This window comes from Miniopterus schreibersii (genome assembly GCF_964146895.1).
Source record: "Miniopterus schreibersii genome assembly, chromosome: 7".
NCBI lineage: Eukaryota > Metazoa > Chordata > Mammalia > Chiroptera > Miniopteridae > Miniopterus > Miniopterus schreibersii.
This window is the reverse complement of record NC_138108.1, coordinates 44,684,178-44,711,558: the sequence shown is the minus strand read 5'-3', so window position 1 is coordinate 44,711,558 and position 27,381 is coordinate 44,684,178. Positions and strand designations below refer to the sequence as shown.

The 27,381-nt window shown below is 43.0% G+C and overlaps 1 protein-coding gene across 2 annotated transcripts in view; it reads right to left on the bottom strand.

Annotated features, from left to right (window-relative positions):
• STK39 (serine/threonine kinase 39) overlaps positions 1 to 27,381 on the bottom strand; it is a 247,466-nt gene that overhangs the window by 139,384 nt on the left and 80,701 nt on the right. For both annotated transcript variants that reach the window (XM_081142428.1, XM_081142429.1), the window contains exons 6-10: positions 16,689 to 16,798; positions 16,337 to 16,438; positions 14,119 to 14,252; positions 6,397 to 6,445; positions 6,229 to 6,294 (exon numbers count right to left, since the gene is read on the bottom strand). In XM_081142428.1, the coding sequence (XP_080998554.1) occupies positions 6,229 to 6,294; positions 6,397 to 6,445; positions 14,119 to 14,252; positions 16,337 to 16,438; positions 16,689 to 16,798 (461 nt within the window). The remainder of the gene's footprint in view (positions 1 to 6,228; positions 6,295 to 6,396; positions 6,446 to 14,118; positions 14,253 to 16,336; positions 16,439 to 16,688; positions 16,799 to 27,381) is intronic.

Genomic DNA, 27,381 nt, shown 5'->3' with positions numbered 1-27,381 from the left:
ACGGGGAGATCCTACAGTTAGTGCCCTATGAATGTACGACCAGAACGACATAAAGCATAAATGTTTCCTGGAAAAAAGACGAATGATCCTGTATAGTAAGTGCATTCACTTTACCTTTTTTTTTTAATCCTTACCTGAGGATATTTTTTCCATTGCTTTTCAGAGAGAGTGGAAAGGGGAGGGGGAGGGAGGAGAGGGGGAGAGAGGGAGCGAAACATCGATGTGAGAGAGACACATTGATTGGTTGCCTCCCACATACGCCCCGACCAGGGCTGGGGATCGAGCCTGCAACCGAGGTACGTGCCCTTGGTCAGAATCGGACCCGGGACCCTTCAGTCCAAGGGCTGACGCTCTAACTACTGAGCCAAACTGGCTAGAGCTCACTTTACCTTTTAATGTTTAATATAATGAAAGAATGTAATATTAACGAATCCCTCCATTTTGAAGTAATTGTGTTTATAATGAAGTTTTTGCAATAGCCAGTACCACCTTAAACATGTGGTCAAAGTTACCATCACCAGTAAAGCAACAAATGAACACCATGTGCCTCTTATCTGAGAAGAACACAGCATCACATTCCTGTCAAAAATGCCTAACTGAATCAAATCCTCAAGAAATATCAGACAGACCCAAACAGAGGGCCATTCTACAAAGTAACTGGCCTATACTGCTCAAAAGTGTCACAGCTGTGAAAGAAAAACAAAGACTATTCCAGATTAAAGGAGACTAAATGAGACATAACAACCAAGCGATTCTGGATTGGATCCTGGACCAAATAAATAACTAGTGGCAAAATAGGCAAAACTTGTGTAAGATCTGAAAATTAAATAATCATACTGTGTCAGTGTTAATTTCCTGATCTTTTTATAAGTCTGAAGTTATTTCAAAATAAAATGCAAAAACAGAAAGGACAAATAGGGAACACATATTAAGTATAGCTGGCCCTTGACCTCCATGGATTCCCACCACGGATGGAAAATAAGCACTGTTTTCGATCTGATGTTGGTTGAATTCATGGATGTGAAATCCACAGACACTGACTGTGTATTTACTGAAAATAAAATAAAAATACACATATAAGTGGACCAGCACAGTTCAAACCAGTATTATTCAAGGGTCAACTATATTAAATAAATGTAAATCGTAATATTCCTACCATTTATTCCTAAGCATGAGGGAAGATGAAATGAAGCGAACAAATGGGTCCTTCCTACGAAACCAATCTTACAGGCTGATATAAGAAATTCTGCGACCCACAGACTATCCCAGTTGTTTCCACTCACAGTGGTTCCGCCCCAATGCAGCAGTGACAAAATATCCCTTCCCTCCTTCTGATGACTATTTCTAACTTCTTGGTTTCATAATTCAGAAAGTTCAAACAAAAATCCTCCAGTGTTTCTACTGCCCATGAAAACACAAGCAGCTGCAATAAAAAGGTCTGGGTAGTATCTTTCCTCACCTCACCCCTTCTCTGGCCAATATGCTTTTTGGCTGAGGCAGTTGGCATTTGGATATCTGTGTAGCTCCTAACCCTTTGCCCCTGTCCTGCCATTGGTAGGTTTTAGCAACAGACAATGTTTAAATATGAGTGTGAATGTGGAGACTCAAGGTTCATCTCATTAACATACAGGGGAGCCCGGCTGGGCGTGGCTCAGCGGTTGAGCGTCGGTGGACCTAGGATCCAGGTGATCAGGGTTCGATTCCCGGTCAGGGCACATGCCCGGGTTGTGGGCTTGATCCCCAGCAGGGGGCGCACAGGAGGCAGCCAATCAACGACTCTCTCATCATTGATGTTTCTATCTCTCTCTTCCTCTCTCTGAAATCAATAAAGATATATTTAAAAAAACCCACAAACATACAGGGGAGACATCAGCCAGCACTTAAGCTCAGGTGCTCCAATGGAAGATCAACACCCCTAAGCATGTGATTTCAACAGAATAGTTTACGCCCTTCCTCACCCAGTGAATCCAGCAGATAAATGGTGTAACACCACACCGTCAAGCTTTCAAGCCCCAAAAGACGGCTGGAGATGGGCTCCTAGAAAGTCACGTGAGAAGGAGTAATGGCTATGGCACCTTTCTTCTCATGCTCAAGGATCAGTGAAAAGTTGAAAGGAAGTTATGTAGCTGCAATTAACTCTGTTCTCAGGAGTCATTATTGGCATGTCCTCATTTTGAATTTACAGTGTCTTAGGGCCCAAGAATATCAAATCTCTCATTACCCTTCACCACATGCCTGGGGTCAGACAGAACTTCCATTCACAGACAGAAAAATTAGGGCAAAAGAAATTAAGATCATCCCTTAGCCACACTGTCCATCAGGAAAAGAACCCAGAATGGGCCAAATACTCTGCCTTCAGGAAGAAAACAAATATCCCTAATTTCTATAATTACCGCACACACAGAAATCATTTCACATCGCTAGATTACCAGGGAAGCCACACTGGTCTGTTTCGATTCTCTCCCCTGATTCAAAGGAGTTGATCAGGATGAAGAGAAGATATCCCACCCACAGGGAATTATGTGGCGCCCAACGAACGCTCCTCATTCTGGCCAAACTCATGAGTATAACAGGCCTCTGCCTCTCTCACGGCGAAGGGCAGCACAGGCGGGCTCCACGGGACTTCCTGAGAACAGCTACCACGCCAGCCCCTCTCTCTTTCAAATGTGAGGATTATTCATGGTAAAGAAAAATGCATATTGAAAAAATATTCCTTAATTTTGGTTACCGTAAGAGAAGAAAAGAGACTGGAGTGGGGTGGTTTTTTTTTTTTGGTTGTTTGTTTGTTGTTGTTGTTGTTGTTAATTGCCCATCCAAGGATATTTTTTCTATTGATTTTTCAAGAAATGGAAGGGAGGAGGGGAGAGGGGGAGAGAGAGGAGAGAGAGAGAAAAAGAAAGTGAGAGAGAAAAACATCAATGTGAGAGGGTCACATCGATTGCTTGTCTCCTGCACACATCCCAACTGCGGCTGGGGATCAAACCTGCAACCCAGGTACATGCCCTAGACCGGGGAATCAAACCTGAGACCCTTTGGGATGCGGGCCCACGCTCTGGCCACTGAGCCACGCCGGCATGGGTGAAAAGACGACCGTTTTTGACAACAAATGTCAAGTCACCATGGCTGCCTAGATGTCTGGAGCTAGGTCAACAGGCCCAGTTGTTATGTAAACACTGGTATATCAATGGACTGTCTGTTTCTGTTTTGAAAAACAACAAACCAAGGAGACAAAAATCAAAGGACTCACTTCAACAAGCAGCGTCTGAGGAACAGACCTGCACCAGGAGCTAGAGCGCGAGCAACCCGGAGGCACCGCTGCAAAGAGGGAGTGAGCCGCCGAGCTGATGTCAACGCAGAGGGGCCCAAACACGAGGCCCACAAACAGCACGCAGAACCAACTTTTAAGTCAATTTACTTAAACACTGTAAGACTGTAAGACAGTGTTTAAGACCTAAGGCCAGCGAGGAGATCCGACAACAAAGGTTTTCAGTGCACATGGTGATTACAATAATATTTACTTCCCAGTGGCCAAGCCTGCATGGGAAGTTTCAAATAAGGAACAGCACGGCTGCTTACCAGCATCACGAGCCCTGAGGGAGGGGGGTTTGTCTGCTATTAATAGGAGTCCCAGGAACAAGTATAGGCCAAGCACTAGGGGAGGTCAAGAGAGCAGAAAACAGAGTTTCAAAGGGCCCTTCCTTGATACACTCAAGCACATGCTCACTGAGCCAGCAAACAGCTTCGGACGCTTGCCACGAACAAGACACGCACTGCGACCAATGTCGACCTGGCCGGTGTGCCTGCCACCAAACCTGTGGGCAGGGAGTAGACTGGAGCTCAGAACCAAAGCGCACTTTAAAATGAGAGTGGCAGGGAAACGGCTGACTTCATGAAGCTGGAGAGGCCGGATGGCATGACAGTGGGCACTCTCTTTTCTATGAGACGGTTAAGGAAACTGATTTACGTTCTCCCTTTACTCCTCTGTGACACTGAGATGTGTGGCCATTTTCCGTGTGAAAGGATGGATGACGAAACACGCTCCACGGTTTGAGTCTAAAATATCGAAGAGCGAGGAAATGGCGAATGACATGGGTGAAAAACCACATCTCTTCAAACTCTAGCGGCTTCTTGTTTCAGGTACGTGCAAAATGGGATCTAAAATGCATAGCACGTTAATATGTAATAAATCACTGAAATATCCTTTCAAAAGAAAGGAAATCACGCCACAGCCCGAACAGTCTTCATTTGCTCAAGCTGATGGGAGAAGTTCCAAAGGAAAGTGTGAGCTATGCAGTGAAAACGCTACGTGGTTCAAGTCGGCTGCAGCTTAGGATACGAGGCTGGAATCCGAAAGGGTGCCAGGAATTCAAGGCTAAGGAGCTTGGCCTTTATTTGACAGGAGCCTTTTCCCCTCATTTACTTGCTTTAGTTTTTGTTGAATTTTGGAAACCACTTTTGAGCAATTAAGTGACGTGGTCAGAAAGTTAATCTTGCGCTAGTGTCTAAGAAGGCACAGAAAGGGGGAATGGAGGGAGAACGGTGAGACATCGACTGCAATTGTCCGGTTACAACCACGAGGAAAGAGCTGGGAGCTTGCAGAGGGCAATGAGGACAGGATCTGGGGTGATCGGATGGGGAAGGCGGGGAGGGGAGAAGCCTTAAATATAAAAATCATCCCAGCGTTCTGAGGCTGGTGACTCAGAAAGACACACAGAGCACAGGACGGTGAGGTTTGGGAGGGAAGGTGAGCCCTTTGGCATCACTGCACCTGAGAGGCTGGCTGTCGACTCAACAAGGAGCTGGGGGTGTGAGGCTACAGCTCGACAGAGAAAACAGGCCTGGAAAACCTCTTCTCAGGGAACAGCTATAGGCTGAGGTCAAACAGAACTTCTAGCAAAAAAAAAAAAAAAAGGCAAGGACAAAAAAATGTTCTATGGGGACACACTGTACAAGCCAATGGCTTTCTAACAGCTTTTTTTCAACTCTGGCTGACATTTTAGATATCTGATCAAAAGACCTCGTGTTTGTGCCCGAATCCAGCACCCCAGGGGATCTCTCCAGGCTCCTCCTCCCAGCTTCTCCACGGTGCCCTCAGACTCCGGTCGGCACTTTCCCTCAGGGACGTCCCACAGGCCAACCCTGCTCAGGTCTCTGCAGTCAACACTGCATCCCCATGGCCCTAGCCCAGGCCCACAGCCCCAGAACCAGCCCACCCTACCGAAGTCTGCTGGTCCAGCCAGGGTGCTCAGATAGCTATACAGAATGGGTCACTTCTGAAGTATATTTAAAATCTATTTAAAACAATCCTGAGGCATTAGTGAAATGTATTTCATACAGAATGTTTTAGAAAAGGCAATATCTCTGGAAGTTAACATTCTAAGTTATTTAGAGCTCAGCACGAGGAGAGCTATCACTAACACACACTTCTTTGCCAATTTTATTTACAGAGCAGACTACTAAAATTCATGTCAGCTTTCCTAATGACTGTAAAAGGGGAGGAGGGGGGGACAAGACCTCCCTTTCTAAATCTGTGACTACACAAATATTTTTAATTATGAATATCTAATATAATTTTAAAACCAAACTAAACCAAAACAGAGGCTAAATTTTGTTAGGTTTCATACCATAATGAAATTGGTAATTACAGATAAATAAAACTCTCACACATAAATAAATACACTCACACATACATACCATTTTAAAAATCATTTACAAGTTTTTCAAGTAATCATTAATAAAATTTAGTTAACATAAGGTAGACTATAAAAGGCACCATAGGGTTTTTTATGAGAAAAAAACCTATATCCCACAGATATTCCAAATAACCATTAAAAACAAAAGTTTTGTTTTTCTTTTTGTCATTTCAAACTGCTTTAGAAAAACTGTTCCTCTTCTGGGAAATCCAAACGAAAGATACTCAAGGACATTTTACCTCTCCAGTGTTCAGTCCTCATGACAGTCCCCTCCCCTCTGACCTTCTTTAAGCAAAGCTGATAAATGGAAAGATGAAATCATTTTTGTTGCCCATTGTTTCCACACCCAAACACGTGACAGCAAGCTGAGATAACCAAAAGGCAGAGTGCAGTGATCTGAGTAATCACCAATCAGGCAGCCTCTACATATTCATATCCTGAGTATGTGGAAATCTCTTTCCTCCTTTCCCCATGGGTGTCAGGTCCCTGGGTGGGGAGCAGCTCCAACTGGGTGAGCAGGGCTAATGGCACTTACCTTTTTGGCTCTTTGGGCTATGTCTGGTGTTCTCGTAAGCAGCTTCTCAATCAGGTACTCTCTGTTCTGCAAAACAAATATTCCCAACACTTTAACATCAGATACAATACATAGGAATTCATAGCGATTTCAAAATAGCAGATTTACTTGGGTTTTTAAGCATGTTACCTTGGCTTTCTGGAAGAATTTGCATTTTAAAAGTTCTGCTGCTGTGGGCCTGAAAGATCAATAATAAATTAGAGTTGAAACAATGACCACTCGATAAATACACTGCCTTGATGAAACAACTTAATCCTAGAGTATTTCTGGAAGACCAGTTTTAGGAATAGCAAAAGCAGACACTAAATTAATCACAAGCCAGCACCAAGTAAAACAGTGCCGATTTTCCCGTTCTTTCCAAGCTCCTCGTCTACAGAGCACACACACTCCTCTAAGTTAAACATTTGGGGCGCAATCAATTTTCAATCCTTTATCCTTACACTTCACTAAATGAATGCACTGTTTCTAAAAGGTGTCAGACTGGCACATCTGTGAGCTAAATTTCTATACTTACTAAGAAGCGCTAATTTACTTATTCCAAGCTGCAATCCGACCCTGTCAAGAAACTACAGTCCGCAGTGCTCGAAGATGCCCCGAGAGAGGCAGGAACTGCAAGGGGTCCACACACCACGTGTGCAGCTCTGTCTGACCCCCAAGTAGCCCTGTCTCAGGTGTACACGGACCACTGATTTTCAGGAGAAGATAAATATAATGGTGATTAATAAAATGCAAATTCATTTAAAAGCATCACTGGATTGATCTGATTGTTTCCTCGCGGTATCATTTAACTTGTTTCTCCACCTTATATTTCCTATTAGCTGAAAGTCAGATCTGACAGCTTGACTAAGTTGAATCACACATTTGGGGGAAAATACTACCCAGATGACTAACACTGTGTACATCTTACTGAAGCACATCAGAGGCACATAATGCTAGGTAATGTCACTGGGAGTGATGCTAAGTTTAACAACTTGGTCCCAAGGCCTGGGATCTCTCTACTACAATAGGAAAGTATTCTTTGGCATTATATGAATATCTTATTCCCCAAAACCTTTTACCTGATGATTTTAGCATCTGTGCCTTAAATAAATATTTCATAGGAGGTGGCACAATACTGATTATCTACTTCTGTTGTTTATTAGCTGGCATTAGTCCACAAAGAATAGTTGTGGACTAATAGTTCCTTCTAAAACCAGCAGCAATGCAGGAAAAAGAAAATCACAAAAATCTAGAATATAGGACAGTCACCAAGACACCTGGCCTGATCTCCTCCAAAAGTCAGCGTCAAAGAAGAGAAGAAGATATGAGGATACTATTCTAGATTTTAAAAAACTAAAGAGACATAAAGCCAAATGCAACACGTGACCCTGGCCTGAATCTTGCATCTGAAAGGGGAGGAGAAGCTACAAAAGACATTTGGAAATAATTAGAGATAAGTGAATATGTTAGGTAATAGACAATTTTAGGAAATTACCGTTCATTTTCTTAGATGTGGAAAAGTACTGTGGTTATGTAGAACATGTCTCTATTTGTATGGAATGCAAGCTGAAGTATTAGGTCTGTTACTTATTTTCAAACTGTTCAGCAAGCAAAATGTAGATGAATAGATATAGCAGATATGAAAAATGTTAATAATTGTTGAATCTAGGTGGTGGTATATTAGTGAACACTGTATTTTTTTTACCTTTTTCTGTATGTTTGAAATTTTTTCATAATAAAAAAATGAGAGGAGGGAAAGAACCATTACTGAGTATCCCTAGGTATTCTCTCAGGTAATGATTAGCAAAAGTACAAATACTCTTATGCTGGGGGGACAGTGCAAGTTTAAAAGGATTCTCATATTTGAAGAGGTTAGCAACCACTTCTTTGGAACCAGGAAGCTCTATTAAGATGTTTCCAGGGGCCAAAGTGGAGCACAGACATGATTTAGGAAACGTCCCTAAGTACAATGATGCACAAACTGCCTAAGCCTACGGGGCCCTCAACTGCATTTCTGTGCAAAGAAACAGAAATTTAAATTATTCCTGCTCTTTCCCTCAGTTTCAAATGGAACACTGGTTACAGGTACCTGAAAAGAACCCCAAAAGGCCACATCCAGTGCAATAAACAGCCACTAATTGCTCATTGCTTTGAGTAAATAAAGGTCTAAACAACAGGTGGATCACGATCTACATTTTGTGTGCCATACCCCTTGGTAAGCTCATTCAAATTCATGAATGTGTACCTTGTTAAACAGGCACTAGAACTAAAAATGAGACAACACTTTCACATGATTGAACTTTGGTTATTTTAATGCATTTTACTCATCATCGGCAATGTTTTTGCCTCCAGCTACTCCAAATTCATCCCTTCATTCTCAGTAAATTTGTATTTATTGAGCATCTACTATTCCTCAGGCATGATGCTACAGGCTCGGCATACTATAGTGAATAGGACAGATATAAATTCGACCTTCAGCAACTTACATCTAGCAGATGAGAGAGTGTGAGGTTAGACTGCAAAGAGGAGTGTTGGAACTGTGTTCGGGTGGAAGGGGAGGGTGACTGAGGGACCACGTGGGAGAACCACTCATTATACAAGAGACCGAGCAAGACCTGGTACATCACAACAAGAAACAACATTAAAAAACAAAAGCAAAACAAAACAAAACAAAAAAACAGTAAACATACAAGATAACTTAGGCAGAATTTTTTAAAAGTGGAAAGAAACCAGGGAAAATCAAAATGATGAAGGAACTCAAGGCCACTGTTTTGGCTGAGACCCTCATTGCCTCTGGCCGAAACCACTACAACAGCCTCCCAGTTAGTATCTCTACCACTTCTCTCTTCCTCATTCCAACCCACTATCCAAGCACATAAAAGAATCAGGAAACGTCACTAAGTGCAACCATGTACAAAGTGTGTATGTTCACAGCTGCCCAAAACTCGGCCTCTGAAAAGACCCAATTTCTTATTTATCCTGGTGGATCTCAGTGGCCTGAGTGGCTCCAACTTCTCCAGCCTCACTTCCCATCACATCCTGTGTGAACTCTAGCCTCAGGCTACAATGATGCTCTCACTCATCTGGCTCTTTCATGACAGAGCACACCCTGCTTTTCTTGCTTTAAAAATGTTTGCAAATAACTGGGACACCCTTGTTCAGAGGCCAAGAGCCAATTTAAATGGCTGGCATCTTCAGAGACACTCCTCCCAGCTCCTCCAAGTCAACTTCACTGCTCCCCACTTGGTGCTCCACACACCAATGCAGCCACACCCCCCTTCTGCAACATCTGTTCCCGTCTCTCCGCCTCCCCCGCACTGGGATATAACCCTTCCACAACAGGGACCACCCACACAGCATTCATCTTTATATACCCAATGCCTGGCACGGAGTAGAAAACAGCTACAGCTCAATTTCATACCACAATAAAATATAGGGTGAAAGAAACGCTACTAGCCATTCGGACACAGAGCTACAACTCCTTGGGCCAGACTTAGTCGCCACTTAAAGTCTAAGCATCTGCTCAATACAGTAGGAAATAGCAGAATGATGTGATGAAAATAGACACACGCTAGCCCCCCATCTCCCCAAAAAAGGAAAGAGGGGAAAGTCTGTACCCAGTGAATGCACTGAGGTGAAGAGCCAAAATGCCTCGTCTCTCCTCTGTACCCCCCACCTCCTCCTCCTGCACACTAAGGGTCGAGTGTAGGACCAATGTAGAGAGAAGGCTGGGAAATGCCAGACATACCTTGAGATTCGGGGCTGGGAAAATACTTTCCCTTCCCCAGCAAGGTCACTTCCATGGTAACCGAACTATAAAGGGGAAAGCAGGCTGCAGGGAAAAGTCCTTTCTCTGCACTCCACTCTCAGCCTTCATCAATAGACACAAAATGTAATAGCGTGGGAACTGAGAAAGGGTCTAAAAAACCCACTTTCTTTTTCTATAGGCTTAATATTTATATTAACTAACAGGTGAATTCTACTCGATACAGAGAATGACACAGCAGGTCCTTTGGGTGCTCAAGTTAGCTCAGGTGTCTATAGCTTTGGAGTCAAATCCATGTGCCAAACTGACCCCAGGAGAAAGAATGGAAAGAATGAGGAAGGTGAGACAGAAGAAAGTGATCGCAGGTACGAGAAAAGCTGAGGCGCGTGCTGCCCACCCGCCTTGGGGTTTCTGTGTTTTGTTGTGTTTGTTTTAGTTGTACGCCATTGCAAATGCCAGCGCAGGGGTCATGTGGAGCCGTCGTCGCTGCCTGCCTCTTAGCTAAGTACCGCAGGAGCAAGGATTCTGCAGGCACGGTTCTATCTTCCACGGCTGCTGCCCATCATCGGGCAACACAATGGAGCACAGCTACAAACGCTGTTTTATGAGAAATGTTCTACCAGCAACCAAAATAATGGGCCCGGCTTTGAATGATGATTCAATTTCAAATCCTGGAAAACAACGCGGCAGTCTGCAAATACCAACATTCTCAGAAGAAAATCTGTTAAAGTGTTCAGTTAATACATATGGATGAACCAAAATCCACTGAGACTTAAAATAATTTTCCAAGGATTCAGGAGGAATACGACAAAGTTCAAGTAGCTCTAACAATCTGCATTATAATTCCTAATAGCTCACTGACCTCAGGCAGAGCTGTGTTTCCCCACCCTCCCCAATGAAATATTTAAGTTTTATTCATTTCTGATGGATTTATCTATGCAACATCCACTCCCTTGCTGCTCAAAGAAAATGCCGGTTCCTTTTATAGTTTCCATCCATAGGGAGCATGTAATTGACAAGATTAAGGCTTTTTTTTTAAAGAAATAGCAAAATGTTCGGCTATGTAAATATAAGTAATTCGTCGTCTATGCCTTTGCAGAGCACACAGACTCAAATAAGGCAAATAGCTCCAACACACCAGCTCTCTTTTTAGAAAAAAAGGTTGAGAGAAAGCATACCCCCTCTCAGCTAGCCTGAGGACTCCTGCACAAGCATGAACCTGTCCTGGTCCCTGTTCCCCTGTGCTATGTTTTCATTCACCGCTAAAAAGGCACTGAGCAAGACCAAGGCTTTGTTACCATTCATCTGCTTTCAGATTACAGGTATATAATCTATATGCAGGCAACAGGCATAAACATAAATTATATGAGTCAAAGTCATCCCCAATTGCAAACACCCCGTTGTCTCCAGCTATTCAAGAAATACCCGAGTATGTAAGACACACCAGACACTGTGGATAGAAAGATATAAAGATGAGTGGCCACAGGCTCTCTTTCTAAAAAACTTACAAACTCAGGAGGAAATCTGTTATGTAAGTCAATATACGTACACAGTGTTGTAAGTGCTACAAGAGACATATATATTCAACATACAGTAGGATAACTACAATTTGCAAAAACTCCATTTGGTCAGGAAGAAAAGGCAGATAATGAAGGGCAATCCCAATTTCTTGAATATTTAGGAACCCCGGGCACTGTGCTATCTGTTCTAAGTGTATTATCTTACTCCACCCTCACAGCAATCCTATGAAGTAGATGTTGTTAGCCCCATTTCACAGACAAGGAAACTAAGTCATGCAGGAGATGATAAAGCAGAGGTAGGAATTTTCCCAGGGGTATCTAACTCTAAGAAGGAGGAGCCTTTGAATTAAGTGTTGAAAGACAGATGGAGGGGGAACAGAGGGAAAGGAAGAACCCTTGGACAACATAAGCAAAGCTGGAGGAGGCAGGAAATATTCATGTTTTTTTTTCAGTTGTGCAGCAATCTAGTGTTTACTTATTAATTCAGGAATGAACACATTTTAAAACTGCATCTATATAAGAAATAACTTAACGATATTGTCTTTTTTCCATTCTCACATTCCATGAAGCTTTTCCCCCCAAACTTCCCACACCTACGTCTTTTCACTAAAAGAAAGAGTCATGTGGGAAGTTTGTGCACCACCAACACTCTGTTACAGAGGACAATTGTACAATAGTGACAACAGATTATGACAGAGAGAAAATATCTAAAAGAAGTCCTTAAACTATTAATACTTTGTGGATCAATAATGTCACTAAAAGAGAACTCTGAGGGAAAAGACTTTGTAAAAATTTAAGAGTATGGCTCTTTTCTAAAAATTTGGGGGTGGGGGTGAGGTAGTGGGAACCTGATATTTGAGTTCATAAAATAAATAAAACCTGGAAGGATTTTCAAGATTATTAAGAAATAAGGATGGTTTTTTAAGTATAATGTATGATCATCTAATCTAATTTATTCAAACTAAATTACAAATCTTCTAAAGAATGATATTGCTACATCATTAAGCACACTAACAGTTCTACCTACAGAATCATTTTCTGAGCGCTGGAATTGTGTGACATTACACAGCATTACCACTAGGTGGGATCTCAACTAACTCAAGAATCACAAAGACCATCAGTAGTAACACAGTGCTAACTGGAAAGACAAGTACTTCTCTCACTGGGCTTTGAAGGATTAAATTCTGTTTCCTTGGTGTTGCCAAAAATTTATGTTTGGAGATGACACCAAATACAAGGGGAAGGCAAGCAAGTGTTGCAAAACAAAATTAGAATATTAGAGCAGTTTCACCCAACTGGAGAGTAAAGAAGTAATCTTAATGAAAAGATCAGTATAACTTCGGAGGAAAAACAAGCCTTACAAATCAAATACAAAGGGCAACTAAGATGTTTAAGCAGAAACAATCTGTAAATGTGACAAAATAATCACCCCTTTTACAATAAATCATCTCAAGATGCTTAACAGCGAACAGTCTTTAGACCTGACTCCAGGAGAAAGGTGACTGATACAGGAAAGACTGAAGGCAAATTCAGTGAAAAGTAAAGGAATGAAGAGAGTAGCTACAAAGAATGGGTACAATAAAGTCGACTGTGTTTACTGTGGAGAAGGGTAGCCTCTGAGATCACTGTGTAAAGGCAAGAGGCTTAAGTTTCATAAAGAACGTAACATAAGAATAAAGGAATTCTTCAAAAAGCAGGGTCCTTCCCTGAAAAAGAAAGTTTCAGAAGAGAAGCTAGTTTTTATGTTTTAAAATATAAGTATCAAATTGGACCCTAGGGCAGATGAGGGTAAGCAGGAAACTTTTCAGAGTCCTCTCCAGGTCTGTAACTTACGTGCACTGTGTCAGGATGGTGCATACACAGGCAGGCCCTACAAAGAGACTCTACGCAGGCCGTTAACATTCTCCTTTAAGTGATAAAGGACACCTGCTCTGTGATTCCCACTCAAGATATTGCAAAGACACAGAAATTAAGAAGGAAGAAACAAACTCAGAAAACAGACACACTATAGTATGGGGGCAATCCCCCAGGAATAAAGAGGAAATTCTAAAGTCAGTTTAAAACACTTTACTTCTGTTTATATGATTCATCCTTCTAATGCAAAAATATTAATCTTCTTTACTAATAATCTTTTAAACGGCAAAAACAACTTGTTCTGCAACTAAAAGGAAGCTCATGTAAAATTCAATAGCTCTGCCTGGTTTCTACTGGAGCTGGCAGGATATTCAAATCCTGAGAGGTCAGCTCAACCTACACAGTGCAGAATGTTAGCTCAGCTTCTGAACGCACCACTGCCGATTTCTTTTGATTTCCGCTTTACTTCATTTCCTTTGATGACAGAGCCCACACCTCACACGCACAGTGAATCTTACTAACACTAAAACTTTCCTCTGCCTCTTCCCCGTCCCCGTCTGCTTCTCTCCCTCTGAACCCGCGCTGTCTCCCACTAGCAGGCTGGAAACCTGGGGGCAGGAGCAGCATTTCCCTTGAGCTAGCAGGTGCCCTCCCAGGGCCTTTCCCCTCCGCAAACAAAGCTTCGTGGTGACTCAGCCCAGGTCAGTAACTCATCCGCCAGGTTTGACATACCTTTTGGAAGGATCTTTCTGCAGACACAGTGAAAGTAATTTCCTAAAGGACTTGCCATACTTCTTCATCATCTCCTTGTCCTCTACTCCTGTTTCTAAAGTGGGTGGGTCATTCTGCAAAGTCAACATTAACACCTGCAGCGGAAATAAACAGAGAGGGGGAACCTCAGGAAAGCAATTGCTACAACTGGGTTTTTCATTTTCCTCAGAAGCATCGGAGACCAACGTTGATTAGGTACAAACGTGCTTTCCCATGACTGCAACTTTGCAGAACATGTGTATTTAAAGTATTCATTTCTCTTTGCAAATTCGTTCACGTGCCCTTTAACATTTTTGTTATTCCATGAGCAGAACTTACAAAATCTGCTCTACGTGTTAAGAACGATCTCCCAAAGTCACGGGAACAGAGCTTCCTGGGAACTGGCTCCCACGCGGCCTCTGGAGCACGCAGCCCCAGCCCGGCCCGAGGGAAGACGGGCTCTGGCTGCAAAAGGGCGCGCGGAGGGGGCGAGGCAGAGGCCCAGGGCAGCAGCGAGTGCGCGCGCGTACCCGTCATTCATAAGCAAGGGACCGCCTGGACTCGAGGCTTTGGTAGCACTACCAACCCTAAAAATATATTCACAACATCCCAGAGAGAAACACATGATTTCCTTTTTTTTTTAAAGTGAAAAAAACATACAGAAAATTGCTTAAAGGCTTGGCAAAACTGACAGAGTTACAGACACTGAAAGATAGCCAGAATATAGCCGGGCTGCTAAAAACCATAACCAGAGCAAAAGGCCATGCTAATCTTGAAGGGGAGCAAAACAAAATCAAAATACGGCTTCAAATCAAAAAGGTAAAATTCCACTCTGTCACACATCAAAATGATTTAAGAAAAAGAATTTGTAGTAAACTACTGACCTATACAATGAATAGAGCTCATTACTGCATACATCAGCCTTTATTTATGCAAATGCTATACATGCCAAGCCACCTCTCAAACGCTTTCAGATGTGTGAATAGGTGAAGGATTAAAGTGACAACTTATTGTTTGTGGAGGACAATAGCAAACAGAAGTGGGAGAACTGCAAAGTCTAAAGAAAAGTCCTCAGGACTTCAGGCTGGGATTAGCAAGGTGAGTCTGCAGGCAGGTGGGAAACACTAATAGGGAAAGAAAGAAAATAAGAAATAAGAAAAAAATAATACAGAAAAACCAAATGGAAGAAAAAATCCTCGAAGTTGCTTCAGCGTGTTTCCTTTGAAAGGGCAATTCAATTGTTTACACTTCAACTTACTAACAAAATCAGGTATGTATACACACACACGCACACCAAAATCTTAATTATATTAAAACATATATACATATGTGCAGAGAAAACCAATGTAATGAACTATACTAAAACCTGAACAGGGATTATCTGTGGTTGATTAGATTATAAATGATTATTTTCTTCTTTATTCTTATTTATACTTCCAGGTTTTCAACAATTAGCATATATTGACTTTTTAATCAGTAAAAACATTTAACCTTTTATCCTCAGGGTTTATGTAAAAAATCCTCCTAAATTTTTCCAATATTTTCCTAGGAAAAAGTTGAAATAAACATGGACCATATTCTCTGTAAAATAACTTCATAATTTCCATTCAACTACTTCAGCCTCAAAACAAAATCTAGTTGGGTAAATTCACCCTGATACCACTATCTCAAAAACTAAGAGACATAATGATGTAGGCCAGTTACAAGAATCACAAAAATCTGAAAATAGTATTCAAATGTATGTTGTTTCCTAAAAATACTGGGCTTGCTTATTTCAAATGAGTCACCAACATGACACTGTGGAAATGGGTAAAATATTATAGACCATTTCTTAAAAAAAAAAAGGCCTGAAAATTAGGGAATCCATCTCCAAAAATGATATCACTATAACCTAGTTGTAGATTTTCCTTGGGGTGCTGGGGATAGCCTGCTACCAAAAGAGTGATAGCCAGCATTTGTCACAGCTATCAACCCCCATTGACCAATCTGTGCTGAGACTGTAAAGCAAGCTTCAAAGCTGGGCATTGTACTATGTTTTGTCCTGCTCTGTCCACTGAGAACATCGGACAACATTTAACTTGGCTGCATTCCCCCACTAACTTTCCTCAGGTCTAAGAGAAAAATGACTATGTTTAGAACTACAGAATAGATTCCGTTCAACCGTATTTCAAACCGACGCATTATTTCCAAGAGTAATTACTTTCATGGGAGGGTATTTGTGATAAGGCGCTGCTCCTGTTGCTAATTCAATGGCAGTTATTCCGAAACTCCACATGTCAGCCTTGAAGTCATAGCCTCTCACCTAAGAAAGGAACCAGGAGAAAACACATTAGATAGCAGGCAAGTCACACTTCGTGAAGTCCGCATTGCGTGGTAAGTCCACAGCTGTGTGTGCAGAACTTTGACATTAGTGTGTCAAGACCCAGCAAATGGGAATTAAACTTTAGCTACATGATGCATACTAGTAAAATGGTTGATCTGAATGAAATGTTAGCATATTAATAATATGCATTACTGTACTATGTCAATCAAATCACTGCTTTCTTTTTTACCTGTTCCATGACTTCGGGGGCCATCCAACACGGGGTGCCAACAAATGTTTTTCTAACTTTATTCCGGGTAACATCACCCCCTGTTGCTAAGAACGCACTTACCCCAAAATCTGAAAGAGAAAAAAAAATCACCCTTATTTTATGTAAGACATTATTGCTTACAAATTCTGACTTCATGAACATCTCTTTTCCTGGTGACCTGGATTTTCTTTTTTAACAAAGGATGGATAACATCCGCCTTCCACATCCCCATGCCCTTGCTTAAACAGTGTTTTCTAACGCTTTGGCCAAAACCATAATGGCACATCACACACCCAGGTACTTGGAGCCAGCATGCCTAGGTTTGTCTACATGTACTGATTGAACACAAAGGAAAAGCTCAATCCACAAAGGTTGGTTTTTTTGTCAATGTTTGCTCTCTGGACAATTTTCCTGTGTATAGATGGAATGAAGTAATACTGTTCTTCATATCTATTATACATTAGAAGTTCTTTCTGTGAAAAAATGAATTAATTAGTCATATTGTATATACATACATACATGCATAGATGCAAAATTAATGTTTGTATGTGTAGAGAAAGAAATACCCAATGATTATTAATACACTCATTTCTTAAGTTTTTACTAAAGGTTATAATTAGTAAGTATCAACTGCTCAGGGCTAGTATAGACCTGTCAGTAAGAGCCAAGTCAAGGACAGCTCCACAGTAAGCCAGTGAGTAATAATAAAAAGAGCAGTCGACACCTCAGAACCCCGCAGCAGACTATGCACTGTGAGGCCCTACAAATTGCTCTCATAATTCTCCTCCTTTGTTGACTGCCAGGATGTCAGCAATTACCAAAGAACAACGTCCAGTACTCAACTCCCAGGGGATGCCAACTACAACAAAAGGAATAAAATTGACAAATGGAGTCTTTGTTCCAACTGCTACTCTCATATTAATATGGAGAAGTATATTTTCAAAATGCTATAGCCCTGGCCAGTGTGGCTCAGTTTGATGGGCATCGTCCCAGGCATGCAGGACAGGAGACAGCCAATCGATGTTTCGCTCTCACACTGATATTTCTCTCTTTCCATCTCCCTTCCTCTCTCTCTAAAAATCAATTTTAAAATCTTTTAAAAAATAAATAAAATGCTATAAAGTTTAATTTGCACATATGTACCCAACTCTACAACTCTTTGAATTTTTATATTGCGGTCAGAAAAATGAAGCTTTGCGGAAAAAAAATCTCCAGAACCCATGAACCAGTAGTCACCTACAGAGAGGAGAAGATAGAATTCATCCTCTTATGGAAGAGCTAGGTAAACTGACTCATTTGTTTGGCTGGAGGAAAAGACAATATTACTTGCATATTTCTGAAAAGCTCAACAATGAATCCAACATTTTTATTAAAATAATTCTGTAACAAAATAGTACATAAATACATATCATCTGTAAATAATTAAGGGCATGGGTAAAAATTGCTTTAAGATAAAACAGATTATTTTAAATGCGGTTAAAGCAACCCCAAAGTCTCTTTCTAAATGATATAATCCAGATTTTAAAATCTATATTTAATATCAGAGTTTTAAAAATTCCTTAAAAATAGCATCTAGTTACATTAGACCTTTTTAAAGCTGCAAAAACAGCTAAGTAAGATGTATAGTAGCCATTCATTACTGACAATACCCCTTCAATATATCTTTCATGATTCACATACTTATTCATAGCCTCCACTTAGAGCACTCACTTTAAAGTCATAAACAGATGGTTAAACATCTAAAACTCAAAGCAAAAAATTCCATACGCAGAAAACACCACTCTTAACATCTACTCACAACTGACGACTCCAGAATAAATACACAATTTGCTCCTATGTATGGCTAATGTGTATCCAGAAAGACTTATATGTACTGAGAAGCAGGACCTTTTGACCAAAGTACATGGTGTGCTTGTGTAAACAGGAAAACTGGTATATGCTGTGGAGACAGCTTACATATGACAGTGAGGAGGCGGTGGCCGAGCAGGAACAGTGAAAAGCACCCTTGTTTCCTAAAGGATCCATCTATAAGGCCAGGGGGAGTGGAGCCAGAGGCCCACGTCAGAAGCAGTGAGCATTTCTCCGGAAACGTGGAATCAAAGGCTGCACATACAGCTGGCCAGGCCCGCTTCCTGTCTCCGGGAATAACTGCATCTCACCCCAGAAAGAATGCTGTCATCCTGTAACGTTTTAAAAAGGCTCTCACGTCTTTTGAATCCATCCACTTCTCTCCTTCCCCACCGCCACTGCCTTGGGTTAAGCCAGGATTCCTGTGGCGGCCTCCTGAGTCACCACCTCCCTGCTTTCCCCGGAGCCACGAGCCACGAGCCACGAGCCACGAGCCACGAGCCACGAGCCAGGCTCCAGCAGCCAGGCCGGGCCCCGCCCCTACAGAGTCTCCAAAGGCAGCCTGCTCCCCAGGACAGTCCGTCTCCCTGGGCACAGCGGGACTCCCGTTCCCCGCCTGCCTCGCGGCCGCCGCTCTAGGGAGCAGGCCTTGCGCCAGCCCCGCCGAACTCGCACTTGTTACCCCTTGCCCGGCACTGCTGCCTCTGCGCCCAGCGCCCCGCCCCGCCCCGTCCAGCCCAGGCCAGGCCAGGCCACCTGCTCCCCCAGAGGAGAGGGCCGTCAGCAGAGGGCGCTCTGCTTGAGGAAAGCATCTCTGGCACCTTGACTCTTGGTGCCTTGGGGCTCTTTCACAGCCCCCCTTCGCGTCAGGGTGTGGGGAGTCTGACGGGCATCCACGCCTTTGCCTAATTTGTGGTGTACTATTTAAGTAACTTCGGGAATTGTTTCATTTTGATATGTGAATGCTAAGCCTTAAGGAGGATCTGCAGGGTCTGGCCCTGCGGAGGGTAGCAGGTCCTCCAGAAAACAGCACGGTCCGAACTGGCAAGGACAGGTGCCTCAGTGGTTAGAGCAAGGACGAGGCTCTCTGCCAACCGTGTGACTTCAGCAAGGCACTTACCCTTTCTGGACCTCTGTGTTCTTATCAGGCCTGTTGGTTACACCTATTTTTATATTACTTTCATATTCATAACACTGTCCTTCTTTTCACCACATACAAATATGCTTTGCAATAACTGTTAGGTAGATCAATAAGGTATTGTTCTCTGCCTTTTAAAAAAATGAGGTAACCAGGCTGAGCATTACCATTTCACAGTGATAAATACACAATGTGAGAAAGATATGTTTCCTGACCTTAAGGAAACATATTACCATGTAGGAGAAAGAAACCATGAAACACTGAACAATAGAACAATGTGTAAAATCAAATGCTACGCCATGCTGTCCGTGTAGGAGCAGAGGAGCTAGGACCGTAACAGCCATGAGAGACTCCGCATCCAACGGGGCCTTGGGCCTGGCCTGGGGTGATGAGGTTAAGACTTGGACAGGCAAGGCCGAAAGGAAATGACATTCCAAAGAAACAGCATGAGCAAAGCACAAGTGTTGAGCCAACAAGAAAAACTGCCTGACAGCTGCAAGGGTCAAAAACTCAAGTACCTACAGGGGCCAGGCAGGATAATAAAGGGGGGAGAGGATCCTGGAAACCAACAGCACAATCTCAGTGATTAAAGGCTCAGCGCAGGGGGATGTTAGGAAGTGCAGGGCGCTTCCCAAGAGCCCATTCTCAGAGCCCTCCCACCCCAGGTCTAAAACAGGCTTCTGCTACTCAGCTGGAAAAGAAAAGTTGCCACAGAGGAATGTAGATCGGGTGTTGCAGATGTCCCAATTTTCCCAGAGAAAGCCAAACATCAAGATTTTTATGTAAAACCTCTTTTTCTGTTGTTGTTGGCAATAAGTTCATTTTTTTTTTTTTTTCAAGTGGAAAAGCAATTCCGCCTGCCTGATTTAGCCTGCAAAACTAGTTTGCCAACTGTGTTGTTACGATTTCTAAAACATACCTAAAATAAATTTACCTAAAATTCTTCGGCACGTACCATACAATATTATTGCTGGGATACTACATCCCAGGTGGTCAGCTGGCATTCTGACCCAGGATGCCCAGTGCTGAGAGGTTCTGGCAGCATTGGATTCAGGATGCCAGAGGCAGCTGCTGGATGCATTTCTGTTATCTGTATCTAAGTATAGATCAGTATGAGCCAGGTAAATGCCCAAAATGAGGCTATTATCAGGGAAAAATAGTCACCTGTTGACAGTCATGATGCATGTTAGAAACAGGATTTCATTGGTGAAGGTCAAGGTATTTAAGCACACAGAGAGTGGCTAAAATATTTTAGATGTACTCCCCACTCTTGCATGAATAGGAAGATTCTAGCTAGGCCTGAGTGTAAGCTAAATCCCTCACCAGTTCTATATCTAGTGAGCTTCCTAACGCCAAGTCCAAGTGTACAAGAAAATTGCCACTGGAATTTAGCACATCTGCTTCCAGTGGACTTTCATTCACCTAGAAGGACAGAGAGCAAGGAGTTCCTTGAGCTTACAAAACCAATCGTGAGAACCCTTTAGGGGGCTTGCTGGTGAATGGCAAAATGTGGCCTGAAACTTGATTTCCTTAAAACCTGGGAGTGACGTTGTGGCTGAGCAGCCAACCCTTACCTACCTCAAATATTTACACATGTACTAATATCCGTGAAAAGGAACCTGAGTTGCACATGAAGAAAACAGCTTAGGTCAATTCAAAACTTCGCTGGAGAGCAACGGAATCAACATTTGATAGTTCAGAGCTCCCCAAAATGTATTCAAAATGGGTTACAGCAGATACTGATCCCTTCAGACCTCCTAGTGGCTGGTTAGGGCTGGGGCAGCAGGAGCCACCAAAGCCACAGGGGCCCCTGGTAGTTCCTTGCTAGAAGCAGTCTCTTTTCTTCAAAGGCCATGATCCAGAAAAGCTAGGAAGTGTTGAGATTGCTGAGGAGCCAATCTCAGAGTCTGAGTAGCTGGTGAGGGAAGCCGGGCCTGATCCAATTAGCACCCTGCATTACTGTTGATCTCTCTCCAGTGAAGAGGAAAATTTGGGAAAAGTCATCATGCAGGGATGTTTAGAAAAGGGGGAAGACTAGAGGCAAAGAAGATCACAGCTACAGCCTAGGAGCAAAATCATCAGGGTCTGTATCTGAATAAAGACTCTGGATGGAAAAGGGTAGATAAATCCTTACCAAAATAGGATAGTTTAGTGAATATGGGATTGAAAAGAGTAAGGGATAAAAAGATTAAATGACTTGCCAAAGACTACCTAGCAAATTACTGAGGATTTGAATAAAACCCATAGTCCTTCTCAGAGGAGTTGGCCACTTAGCCTCAGTCTACTTTTTTTTGGAAAAAGTCAGTGTATTTTTCTGTACTGAAAACAGAATGCAAAATGGAATAGTAAGGTTAATACTCCACAACTCCTTAGCTCGTCCCTGAGTAAAGATCAAATTACCCAACATAGAAAAACTAGTTTGAGGCTCTCTCGTTAATCCTAAATGTCATATTTATATCATCAAAAAACAACCCCTTCATAACTTGGTTTGATTCCCAATTCTTTTTCTCACGAGAGACTCAAGACTGTATTGGCAAACTGAAATGTACTCTCAGGGCCCAGGAACACCGTCAGGGCAGCCAGCATCCGGCTGCCTGGTCCCACAGGCTCCCTTACATGTTATACCACCAGTGTTGGGTGATCTGGTCAGTTACAGAAGCTGAAAGCACCCTGCTGAAGGACATGACACCCGGGTCAGCGCTGCAGGCAGAAGGAAACAGCACTGGAAGCCTGTTGGCTTCCACATACATGACAAATTATGGCCGGGGATGGCTGCTGTGTTCTTTAAGTGCCTTGTGGGGAGAGAGGTTTTGACCAGAGAGTGCTATGATCAGAACTGCATTTTAGGAAAGTTAATCTGGATGGAGTAGGCAGTCTGGCTTGCCGCTGGAAGAGCATGCCTCCGACCCTGGAACTGCAAACGCCGTGACTTTCCCTGCTCTGTGCTTCCCTCTCTCACCGAGAGAATCTGGGGGAAAGGGCGTCCAGGAATCACCAACAAGCAGAAGATGACACCTTTAGTTCTGAGTGTAGTATATTGGACGTATATTTTTTTTAATGTATGATTAAACCCAGCCTTTTCTACCAGGTTTTCTGTTTGTTTTTAAATTAAGTTGGAACAACTCCTCACTCTCCTGGAGCTTTGTCATCTTCAGTGTCATCAGACCTCCAGGACGGAAGAGTGTGAGTGGAAACAGGGGAAGGACTTGTCCCTTGTACCTGCTGGGAATGCCTGCAAACCGAGGTGGGGAGAGTGTGGTGCAAGGGGGACGCATGGAGTCCGCCAGGTGGAGGCCACCCCTCTGGGTACCTGTGCTGAGTTCAGCAGGACTCAGCAAACCCAGAGCAAGAAGCAGGGAACCAAGTCAGAATGTGGCAACATTTAGGACAGCAGCTGCCAACACCCACTGGGCTCACTGCCTCTTGACATAATGCCACTTTGCTCACAGGAACGAACAGTTTTCTCACTACTCTAAAAGTGTCATTTCATTGTACCATGAATGTGAACATAGCCAGCAAGAGGCCAAACAGCAACGGCCTTGGTGTGGGATGGTGGCCCGGTGCAGAGGCACACTGCAGGGTCCTGACCTTTTCTAGTGAGGCTCCCACCACCAATCCCTGAAGCTAAGAGGAAGAGGAGAGGTGGGCCAAGGAGGACACGGAGTAGGAGGAGTTGCATTTCCACCAAGGAGGCCTCTGAAACCAAAGGGGCCTGCGTGTAATCTGAATCACGATCCGTGCTAATTCACGTAGCTTCTTTGGACAACAGTTTCACGAGCTATCAAATGGGGAGCAGAGAGTATATATCGTGGGTTCTCAGTAATATTGTAGTAAACATTACTGGCTGCTTACTCAGCACCACACTGTTTTAACTGTAGTGATCTAGACAGTTAAGGTGCTTGGTTCCTCCCATCAGTGAATATTCTGGGGGGCTGCCCTAGTCCCCCATGAGATCCAAGGGAAATATAGTGCAGGCTTTTGTGGGGAAATTTTCTGCCTGAATACAAGAACCTCCTTATAAGACTCCTTTGTTCCCCACTCCTCTGCCTATTTGGGACACTGTCATGTGAGGATGTGATGCTGGGAGCAAGGCCAGCCCATGGGGACACGTGCTCCCTGACATCACTGAGGTGCAGGACAGAAGTAGGAAACAGCCCATGACCTCTGTGATATCCCTGGGCTTCTGCACCAACCCTAGAAAAGAACGTCTCAGACTTCTGTTATGTGAGATAATTAAACGTCTGTACTGCTTAATCTCCTGCCAGTCAAGCACTCTGGTATTTGTATCCAAGGGCTTCTTCACTCTTACAGTCTCCTGTCCTTCCCCAGTCGAGCCATGTTTATTCATAGTCCCTGACTACTAAGGGTTAAGCATTGCATCAGGGGCCAAAGTCATTGCAATCCTCAAAAGGATTTGGTGAAAAATCAGCAAGAAAACAATTTAGCACACAATGCAATTCTGGAGTTTTAAACAGCTCCAATATTAAGCATGGCTTTTAATGCCAGGGGCACAGATCAAAACAAATAAACGCATAGACGTCTCAAGGGGTAAAAAACACACTGCAAGAAGATTCTATTTCACTTTTTTGCCAATAGTTTCTGTTTGGGGCTACACTTACGTAAACGTTTCAGAAACAGAACAATATAATTCTAGGAAAATAGGAGAGAAAAATATCTTCAACATTCTAGTCTAGACCCTTGCTGCTCCAAGTGGGGTCCCCAGACCAGAATCATCAGCATCATCTTGGAGTCTTGGAGAACGCAGAATCTTGGGTCCCACCCTTGTCCTTCTGAATCAGAATCTGCATTACAACAGGAGCCACAGCTGATGCGATGTGCAAATTAGAGAAGCACTGCCCAGAAATACTGTCCTCCTACCAGGCACTATGGCATAATTCTGTGTGACCAGAAGACCTCAAAGTACAGCCAATCCACAGCTTCCCTCTTCCATCTCTGAGATGGAGAGAACCACAGCAGTAGAAAAAGACCAGCAGGAAAAAAGCTTAGTGCACATTCATGTATCTTATGACACAGTAAGTACAAGGGCAATACAGGAGTCCCCCTTATCCCGGATTTCACTTTCCACAGTTACAGTTACCTGTGGTCAACTGCAGTCCAAAAATATTAAATAGAAAACTCCAGAAATAAAATTACAGGAAAAAAATCCGTAAGTTTTCAATTGCGTGCTGTTCTTAGTGTGATGAAATCTCTCCCCATCCCGCTCTGTCCCATCCCGGATGTGAATCATCTCTTTGTATAGCATATCCACCCATGAGTCACTTAGTAGCCGTCTCGGTTATCAGACCAGGTAACCCTTATCTTATTTAATAATGGCCCCAAAGTGCAAGAGTAGTTTAATCTTTATCATAGGAATGTATGTAGAGGAAAAGATATAGCATATATAGGATTTAGTACTCTCTGTGATTTCAGGCCTCCACCTGGGGTCTTGGAACATATTCCCTGCAGATAAAGGGGCACTACTGTACTAAACACAAAAGTCACATCCTACACAGAGCTGTCTGACCCAGTGATTGTAATGTGTCAAGCAGGACAAACAAATTCACACACATGGCGCACCTCTATGGGAATACTCAGATGTGTACAAAATCTTTTTTAATACATGAAAATAATTTATAATCATAATACTTATCAACAGTCCATTAGTAACAGCTGCTCACTGGAGGTGCCAGAGCCCAGAGGAGAAAAGCTGCAGGTAAGCGTCATTCTGAGCACAGATGTTTGTAACACTACTCCTTTCTCTTCCACTCATGAGAACCTCTGAAATACAACTGTGTTCAGGTGACCTCATTATATTATTGAAGTGATAACACTGAATCTGTTCATCTGCTACGCAAGCCAATAATAAATATTTAGGCACCTTATCTACTGCTAGACATCAATTACTCACACCCCTCCTTCACTATGGATTGGGACACACCACCTGTCCTGCTCGGGAGGGAAAGACCCCAAGAGGGACCAGACAGAACCAAAGAGAGTTTTCTGAAACCCTTAGTCTCCACCCAATCTGCTTTCCTCCCATAAAACTCCTGATTTTCAATTCCATTTATTCCTTCTTGCAAGTAATGGTGCTCAATGACCTGGTTGGGTTCTATAGACTGCAGCCCCCACCCACCCCAGGCATGGGGCCCAAGGCATTCACAGTCAGAAGGCACAATCTGATCTCTTTCCAGAGTCTGGGACCTAGACAGTTACTTCTCAGCTGCTCTGGACAAATCCATGTTTCCCATCTATGAATGAGAGAGAGGCAGTCCTGACCTTCTTTGAAACATCAGAGCATGACAATTTCACAGACTTTTCTGACAGCAAAGAAGGAAAGAAATCAGAAGGCATCATCTTTTTATTCCCTAAAGGTAGAGTTTCATCTTTCAAACTAAAAGAAACAAAAGAAGCAAACCTTCCCATGACTGGTGTCCCACATGAAATTCCTTTAAATGTGCTACTCTTTTACTTATAAGGAAGGAGTTCTTAGCACTTGCTTTCACTTTATACATGAAATCAACATCAATTCACAATGACACAGACAAATTACAAGAAAAATAAAACACGATGGTTCTTGGTGAAAACGCCAAGGCTATCCAAGCTGCCACTCCCTCCCCAACTCCTCAACCTTCTCACAATCAAGACAACACAAGCTTAAAAGGACAAAGAGATAGAATAAGAAGTGGTGGTTAATGTCAATTCACAATTGGCTCACGGTTCAGTTGACTAATATAGACCATTAGACACGGTGTGAGGGAGAACACTAGTTTAAGATAATAGCAAACTGCACGTAATCTGTCCATCTATGTAAGAGCCACAGAACCCTTCCTCAAAGCAGGTGGATTTCTGCTGCGACACGGAGCCAGACACCACACGGCGGGCAGCAGCAGAAGGGAAGAGGACCATAGAGGGCCACAGAGAACCATAGAGGGCCATAGGGGAGGGAGCAGTAATCCCAGGCCAGCTGTGCTGCAGGTGCCAGGCAAGAGCCAGCTTTCTCAAGCCCAACAACAGACTTGACCAAGCACTTACTAGTGGTAAACTTTCTATCAAACATGATAATTAAAATGAATAAAGGAAAACCACAGATGATCACAAATCCATTATTCCCTGGCTCCCCAGTGGGAGGCAGGAGGGATATTTTAAAAGACGCTCTGATGAAAGTAGCCAAAGGGCAGACACTTGGCTTCCTCTCCCCTCACATCCTCTGATCAGAATGCTTTCAATTCCTGACTAAGGCTAATAAAGGGATACTCAGAACATTTTGATGCAAGATAGGTCCTTGGAGAAAGTCTTGTCAACCTTCCTTATTTTATAGCTAAAAAAAAATCAGCCCTAGGGCAGCTGAAATGTCAAAAGGCATAGAGTTAAAAAGCAAGAGGGGGATGGGGGTGGGGAGGCAGTTAAGGGCAAGGAAGTGAGCCAAGGACTGAAAGTGACACCAGGAGATCTGAGAGTGATCTGCTTTTACAATCTTCAGAATGACCTTAAAGGAGTCCTCAGTTGCTCAGCCCTCAGTCACCTCATCTGTAAGAACTACTCAGCTGAACTGACAGAGCTGCTCTAAGAGAGCACTAGATGAGTATATTATACAGGTATCATCATTTCCCAAACCAAACCCATGCTCGGTAGTCAATGGGGGCTCCTGGCGGGCCATATCCACAAAGACAGGCATAAGTAACTTAG